We start from the raw sequence: 8824 nt of genomic DNA on the forward strand, positions 1-8824 counted from the left end.
AGGCATCTGTGTTGGCAGTCCAGTCTAGCTTCTCGTCTAACTGTACTCCCAGATACTTTTAGGTGTATACTAAAGATGCTGTAACACTAAACAGTATGTCAATAGTAGCTGCAGGGAAGGTTCACTACCTTCTATATAGGGATCCACTGCCAGGGTCTTCCTCAACAATCTAAGCACTCAGCCAAAGAGTAGCTTCCCTCTGTCTCAGTGTTGATTCCATCCACAAAGAGAGACAGTGAATATGATCTTCACTGTGCAATATTTACAAAAGGAAAGCTACACTTTGACTCAATCACCTGGTAGTGACAGTAGAACATCTAAAATTGGGTTGACCAGAGAAGACTTAACTTCCACTACTAATGCAAGCCAGAGCAGGTCTCCAACAGTACCAACCTCAATGAAGACTAGTGTTAAACAAGGCTGCATCTTTGTCCCAGTAATTCCCAAATTTCCTTGCTGCATTTTTCCAACACATTTTCTACAGGGACTGGAGCTAATCTTCAGAACTGATGGGAAACTGTTCAACATTCCATCGCCTACACTCTTGAAACAGAGTCACCAAAACCTTTGCAATTATGCAAGCAACACGTACATTTATGCATGCTCAGAATTGCAACACATCATCAAATCATTCACCAAAGCATGCATTCCCTCTGAATACACGCCCTCTCTATGGACAAAGGCACATGAGTTTTAAGTGCAACACCTCTCGATCTGGGGTCATGCTACGTGATATCCCAACAAGAAGTAGAAGTACTCAGACACTGGTGCTCTTTGTAATTTTGATTAATGTGTAATTTACATTGGACTGTTAAACAGTTGAACTGTCTCTCCCAGCTGTAAATGTGCACAGGGGCTGTCAAACTCAGGTGCACATCCCATTAAGTGAAAAGCTTTTGCTGCCTTCAAAATGCATTTTGTGCTCCTGTTACCATAGCAACACTATTTTTGTTAGACGCGCATTTGTTAATGCTGTTGCCAAGTCAATAGCCACATCCCTGGATCAAGTTTTCTTTTTTCCCCTGAATGATCTGCACATTGCTGTCCTAATTTTTGTTTACAAATAATATTTTGTAAAGATCTAGGATTTTCGCAGAACATCTGCACTGATTTGCTGTTAAGTGACTATCCAGGTGAACACATACAATATTCATAACAGGCTCCACATCTCAATGATTACCCACAACATGTCTCAGGTGTATTTTTCCCCCTGCTGAGCGACTTTCAAGCTGTTTGCATTTTGCTGTCTGAAAATGGTACCTGGTTTTTAAATCATTGGACTGGACCTAACTAAAGAATGAGAGCTTTTCAGGCACCCAGACATCCATACCAGTAACACAAAAGCAGGGAAGGTACTGGTCAGTCCAACCCAAACTCCCGCATGTCAAACCAAGTTGAGCTTATTGTCATTGAACACGTTTGGTGAGCTACAGGTACAATGTCCATTTTGGCCCCATAACCTACCGAGAGCTCTGACACACTTCGTATCAGAGATACAAGAGATTCTGCAAATGCTGACAACCTTGAGCAACCCATACAAAATGACCGAGGACCTCTCCGGCCAGGCAGCATCTATAGAAAAAAGATAAAGAATCAGCATTTTGGGCTGAGACCTGATGAAGGGTCTTGGCCTGAAATGACAACACTTTATTCCTTTCCATAGATTTGATCCAAGATGGTGGTGCAAAGCAGCTTGCAGCAGCCATTCTGGAGCTGATTATCTGTTATTTGTGAAGTGGGGTGCCATGCACAATCATAATCAATTGAAAACGGATGTGGGAGCACGGAGGAACATCTGGAAATCTCCAGGAAGACCTTCTTCGTTGCTGCTGCTGCTGTGAGGTCCGGGACTCTGCTGGGAAGGACAGGCCCCCAGTCCTTGGGGTCGCGTTGCCGATGGCCGTTGGCGGGGGCGTCTTAATACACTCGGCAGAGGATGGTGCTTGGAGAAGCTGTGCCGGAAGGGATGGTCGTCGGCTCGGAGGTTCGATGGACTCAGAGTCAGCTGCGGTCAGGTCGCTTTCGGTGTGTGCTGCGTCTGCGAGGCTGGGTTCTGCGGAGCTTTCGGTGTGTGCTGAGTCTGCGAGGTTGAGTTGGGCGGCACCGTGGAAGTCCATAACGGGGGTATTCCCTTCTGCCGCCGGTGTGGGATGGCGAGTCTGTCGGGACCCTGGGGATTTGTGGAAACTGTGTGGTGATTTCTTTTGAACTTATAGTCTTTTAACATCTTTGGACTATTTTTACTGTGCCCATGGTCTTTTTTTTTATCAATTATGCTATTGTTTGCACTGTTGTAACTATGTGGTTTTGTGCAGGTCTTGTAGCTTTAGTTTTCAGTCTTGTTTTGTCTGGTGGATTTGGAGTTCCTTTCCGGGGAACACACTGAGACGGTAGCGCGATATTAATACGCAGCAGCCTCTCCGGACTCTGGACTGGGGATTGCCAAACGTTATGTGGATTTTTCTGGTGTAGTCTGTTTTGCCATATGCTTTTGTGATATCATTCTGGAGGAACGTTGTCTCATTTTTTAACTGCATTGCATTTGTGGTTTCTAAATGACAATAAACTGAATCTGAATCTGAGATGCTGCCTGACCCGCTGAGTTCCTCCAACATTTATGTTTGTTATTTTGAGAAGTACACCATGAAATAAGACTATTGTAATTAACTTGAAGGATAATAAGACCATAAGACATTGGAACAGAGTCAGGCCATTTGGCCCATGCATTCTGCTCCAACGCTCCGTCATAGCTGATTTTTTTATCCCTCTCAACCCCATTCAGCCACCGCCTTCTTGTAGTAAGATGCCCTTACTAATCAAGATGCTATCAAGCTCTATTTTAAATATATCCAATGAACTGACCTCGTAGCTCTCTGTAGCAATGAATTCCACAGATTCACCACCCTCTGTTTAAACAAATCCCTCCTCATCTCTACTCTAAATGGATGTCCTTGTATTCTGAGAATATGCCCTCTGGTTCTAGATACTCCAATATCGAAAACATCTCCATGTCCACTTTATCCAGGCCTTTCAATATTCTCTGGACTTAAATGAGTTTCTCCTCTATTATTCCAAACTCCAACGAGTGTAGGCCCAGAGTTATCAATAATAATAGGGATGTTATTTTTCAGTCACAAATAAAAGAAAGTCTGCAGATGCTCAAAATCCAAGCAACACACATAAAATGCTGAAGGAACTCAGCAGGCCAGGCAGCATCTATGGAAAAGAGTAAACAGTCAAGATTTTGAGCTGAGACCCTTAATCAGAACTGGAGAAAAAGGATGAAGGTGGGGGAGGTAAGGAAGAAATACAAGGTAGTAGGTGATAGGTGAAACTGGGAGAGGGGAAGGGCTGAATTAAAGAGCTGGGAAGTCGATTGGTGAAAGAGATAAAGGGCTGGAGAAGAGGGAATCTGATAGGAGAGAACTTCCAGTACCACCCCCCCCCCCCCCCACCACCACCGCCATTCCTCATTCCCATTTCCATTTCTCACTTTATCTCCTTACGTGCCTATCACCTCCCTTTGGTGTTCCTCCCCCTTGTCTTTCTTCCAAGGCCTCTGACCTCTCCTATAAGATTCCCTCTTCTCCAGCCCTTCCACCAATCGACGTCCCTGCTCTTTACTTCACCCCTCCCCCTTCCCAGTTTCACCTGTCAACCTATCAACTACTACCTTGTATTTCCTCCTCCTCCTCCTCACCTTCTTACTCTGACTTGAGGAAGCAATAACAAGTGAAAGGTGTTTTGTGCAGCAACAAAGGTGGCGAACATTACAAGAACAGAGAGAGTCTTAAAAATAGTAAAAGCCTAGTGAAGGCAGATGTGGCCTTAGAGATTAAAACAGGGGAAAAGCAGATGAAAGGAGATTGACAGTAGAATTTCATTCCAGAGACAGAAGGATGGAATTTAGTGACCCTGAAAAATATTTGAAAGCTGTTTGTTGAGAAATATATTTGTTGCCTCAACAAACTTAAAGCATCTTTTAAACATTCAATCTTAGGTTTCATGGATCATCATGAAAACACTGTTGTTTAAATTTATCATGACAAATATAGTTTCATTTCCAAATTATCATATTTGATCATAAAGATGTACAACTGGACAAATAATACCATGCTTTGCTTCTAATAATTCCAATAGACTCCAAGGTTTTATTTTACAAACTTACTCACTGCCCATTATGCCTGCTGGCCTAGGTCCTCCATCTGTGTCTGAACTTGGCCATCTCTACCGTTGCACACAGATGTAGAAATATTCCTCATCGTTGTTTCTGTAACAGTATCACTTGATTAGTCAGGGTTGTTAGCCCTGAGCTGAGCCCCCAAACCTGGAAGAGCGCTGTGGACCACTCTTAGTCTGGTCTCTACCCTTTGACCTGTTTGACATGGGTGACCCTACCAAGAGTCAAAGCAAAAACCCTGACTCCAGCCAGCATAGCTCTCTGGGTCATTGAGGCGTGCAAGTCTCCACAACACAACAAGGCTGTGATCCTTTCGGAGGTTTAATTTTTTTTTTTGGCGCAGCTAATGCAAAAATTATTCTATTTAAAGACATACCAATACAATTTTTAAGAAGTCCTTTTTCTTCTGTGCAGCTTGGACCATGATGGAAATGTTGCTCAGATTAATTTTAACAATGCTACACGGGACTCAGTCCTCAATTTGCCTGCAGAGCAAGTACAGCCATTCCTTGCTGCTCTCAAGAACTACGTACTTCTCATGTACAAGCCAGAAAACTTGGTCACCTTCACAATGGAGCCAGGTAAGTAACACTACTGATGGTATCAGAAAAGCCTTTTACTGTAAATACCAAAATGCATTTATCTTTAGCGATCCACTTTTTTAAATCTTGCAGCAAGTCTTCAAATCACAGGGTCTCCCTATTTGCTTGGAAACCTGACAAAAAAAGAGAAATAAATGTCATTGATTTGTGAAACTTACAGTGTGCTTACACTGCTTTGTCCAGGGTTCAGGTAGCTATGGCTGTCCAAAAACTCAGATGAGTACTTCTATAAAACAGGGCATTTTTTGTCTCTATTTCAGCTAGTGAATTTTTGAATCAGTTATTGACTGAAATAGCTTTTTCTCAAAATACCCCTAATCCTTCAACAACTAAACTTGAATCAGTTCCTCTTCACTTACTGGCATATCTGCTAGAGAAATAGGTCCCTTCTCTTTATCTTATTAATATGAACATTATTCAAAATGGTTTTTTAAAAAAACACCTAGCTTGGTCACTCTCTCCTTAGATATACTGTAATTATCCAGCCCTGGGTGGCATAAGTTGTCTTTGGTGCAGGTGTCGGTGCAAGTTTTAGAAAATATATATTTCACTCTTTCAAAATTCTGTGTGTTTGAACCTCTTCCGCTTCCATAAGTCATGGTTGCCCATCTTGTCTGCCGATGACAGGAAATCTGTACTGGAAGTGGAAAAGCCATTGCATTGGGACATTTAAACACTCTCAACTTCACAGTGGTTCAGTGGTACAAACAAGCGACACAAACTGGGGTCTTCCATGGTTGTAGTGAATGATCATGACACCTTCTGTGCCTCGCCATGCCCTTTGCTCTCCACTGTGTGTTGTAATATCACCTTCCTGGCCATTGGATCTCACTGTAGATCTCACCCGCCCAGTTTGCCGGAGCTGACTTTGCATGCCAGGACAGGCATGTCCCGATCTTGGGGGTATGAGGCCACTGGCTTACCCTCAACTGGTTTAGCCTGTCTGTCAAAGCAGTGTGTGGGGGTGTGGCTGCTGTCACATACAAACAGCTACTTGGAGCCACAGGTGAGTGTCTGGTGGGGACCAAAGCTGAGTGAGCTGCCCTGGAATGGACATGAATAGCCCCTTCACCAGTGGTGGCACACCCACCCCCTGGGACACCCCATACACCCCAAGACCATAAGACATAGGAGGAAAATTAGGCTAATCAACCTATTAACTCTGCTCCGCCATTCTATCGTTTATTATTGCTCTCAACCCCATTCTCCTGCCTACTCCCTGTAACTGCCAACACAGATGCCTTGTGCAGGAAGGCACAGAGTCGACTGTACTTCCTAAGAAGGTTGGCGTCATTCAATGTCTGTAGTGAGATGCTGAAGATGTTCTATAAGTCAGTTGTGGAGAGCGCCCTCTTCTTTGTGGTGGCGTGTTGGGGAGGAAGCATTAAGAAGAGGGACGCCTCACGTCTTAATAAGCTGGTAAGGAAGGCGGGCTCTGTCGTGGGCAAAGTACTGGAGAGTTTAACATCGGTAGCTGAGCGAAGGGCGCTGAGTAGGCTACGGTCAATTATGGAAAACTCTGAACATCCTCTACATAGCACCATCCAGAGACAGAGAAGCAGTTTCAGCGACAGGTTACTATCGATGCAATGCTCCTCAGACAGGATGAAGAGGTCAATACTCCCCAATGCCATTAGGCTTTACAATTCTACCGCCAGGACTTAAGAACTTTTTTAAAAGCTATTATTAATGCTTTTTGAGATAGTGATTTAGATGTATATCATATTTTTTACTGAGTTAAGTATTGTATGTAATTAGTTTTGCTACAACAAGTGTATGGGACATTGGAAAAAAGTTGAATTTCCCCATGGGGATGAATAAAGTATCTATCTATCTATCTATCTAACCTTTAACACCCTTACTAATCAAGAACCTATCAACCTCCACTTTAGATGCACACAATGGTGTGCCCACCGCAGCCATCTGTGGCATTGAATTCTGCAAATTTACCCACCCTCTGGCTAAAGAAATTCCTTCTCATCTCTGTTCTAAAGGGACGTCCTCCTATTCTGATGCTGTGCCCTCTGGTCCTAGACTCTCCCATTATAGAAAACTGCCTCTCCACATCCACTCGTTCTTGGCTTTTCAATATTCAATAGGTTTCAATAAACACCCCCCCCCCCCCACCCCCCAGTTCTTCTAAACTCTAGCGAGTACAGGCTCAGAACCATCAAATGCTTGTCATACATTAACCCTTCCATTCCCAGGATCATTCTTCTGAACCTTCTGTAGGCCCTCTCCAATGCCAGCACATCCTTTCTTAGACAAGAGGCCCAAAATTGCGCACAATACTCTAAGTGCAGTCTGACCAATAAAGCCTCAGTATTACATCCTTGATTTTATATTCTAGTCCTCTCAAAATGAATGCTAAGATTGCATTTGCATTTTATATTCATGTTGTTGATACTCTCATATTATTAACATCATGCTGCTTCTCATGTTACGTTACTTCACTTACCTTGGATATTATACCATCATTTACTTTTCATAATTCCTACTTTGTACCTTAACTGATAATAGCACAACTGTTTCCGTTGCCCTTTCATCATAGTTTTTTAATACAATACTCCAGTTACCTCCCCTAGGTCTAAATCTATTTAATCATAAAGCATTAACAAAATAGTATTGCTATTAGCTTTATTCTCTCCCACAATGTTTCATTTCTTTTTGTTTTTGTCAAGCACTTCTGCAAAGGACGATCAAGATACCGTGCGTGGACGTGAAAGGAATGTTCATTTACACAACTTGAATAGATAACGGGCGGAATCTGATATATGGAATTGTACTTAATGAAAATACATTAAGAAATATTTGGTTTTATTTAATTCCAGGGGATATTCTAACCTTTGATAACTGGAGAATACTGCACGGCCGACAAAGTTATCACTCTTCTGATGTTCATCATCGCCGTCTGGAAGGAGCATACCTGGATTGGGACGAAGTTCTATCACGGCTCCGCTGCCTGAAGCAGGCACTGTATGGTGACATATAAATACTTAAAAATGAAGATTTTAATACATCTGATTTTAATACATATTGATCTTAATATGATCAATTCATAAATTATTACACTGGCTGCCTCTGTCCTTTAGGATCAATTTTTAAATGCTCTTAATTGTATGTAAGGCTCTGAATAATCTAGCTCCTCCATATATTTTGGAGTGTCTTTCCCCTACATCCCTAATCATAATTTTAGATCCACAAATACTGGTTTGCTTCAGGTTTCTAGAGCCAAACATATAAGAACTGGTAATGTGGCCTTTTGTTCTTATGCACCAAAAATCTGGAATACTCTACCAACCGAGATATGCCAGGCTTGTTCTGTAGAATATTTCAAAACACCTCTATAAGCCGAGTTTTTAATTTGGTTTACTTACTGGATTACTTAATACCTATTGATGTTGATTACATTTATATAATTTGGAATGTTTGTCTTGTGATTTTTCATTTTGTCTCTTATTTTTATGACTGTATTGATTTGTCTTTACAATCTATGTAAAATTCTTTGAGCCTGCATCCTAATGTATGAAAGGTGCTATATAAATAAAGTTGTTATTATTATTATTTTTGTACATTACTGATTTCTTTAAAACTTGATACTACCAAAGAGTATGTTCAAAGTACTTCACAATAACTTGCTTCTGGAAATGAGAGCGTTAACATAAGAACATAAGAAATAGGAGTAGGAGTAGGCCATTGACCCGTCGAGCCTGCTCCGTCATTCAATAAGATCATGGCTGATCTGACCATGGACTCATCTCTACCTACCTGCCTTTTCCCCATAATCCTTAATCCCCCCACTATGCATTGTAGTACTTTGTTTAAATATAGGCCCTTTCAGAGGGTTTCATTGGGGAAGTGATTTAGGACATTATGTAACTAAAGAGCAATATAAATTAAAATATATCTATTAGCTTTGAAAATATTGTTTGCATAGTGGTAATACTCTATAAAGGTAAAAAAGATCATAACAAAAATTCAACAATTCAGTCTGAAGAAATGTCAAGGCACTGTGTTGATTAAAACTAGCAAAGGAAATCAC

At 41.7% G+C, this 8824-nt stretch overlaps 1 protein-coding gene across 4 annotated transcripts in view; it reads left to right on the forward strand.

The window, feature by feature from the left end:
* bbox1 (butyrobetaine (gamma), 2-oxoglutarate dioxygenase (gamma-butyrobetaine hydroxylase) 1) overlaps positions 1 to 8346 on the forward strand; it is a 155444-nt gene extending 147098 nt beyond the window's left edge. For all 4 annotated transcript variants that reach the window (XM_073049695.1, XM_073049698.1, XM_073049694.1 and 1 more), the window contains 2 exons: positions 4595 to 4761; positions 7614 to 8346. In XM_073049695.1, coding sequence (XP_072905796.1) covers positions 4595 to 4761; positions 7614 to 7774 — 328 coding nt within the window. In that variant the 3' untranslated portion in view covers positions 7775 to 8346. The remainder of the gene's footprint in view (positions 1 to 4594; positions 4762 to 7613) is intronic.
* Positions 8347 to 8824: the final 478 nt, after the last annotated feature.

The sequence above is a fragment of the Hemitrygon akajei genome, chromosome 6, assembly GCF_048418815.1.
Source record: "Hemitrygon akajei chromosome 6, sHemAka1.3, whole genome shotgun sequence".
NCBI classification, from domain to species: domain Eukaryota; kingdom Metazoa; phylum Chordata; class Chondrichthyes; order Myliobatiformes; family Dasyatidae; genus Hemitrygon; species Hemitrygon akajei.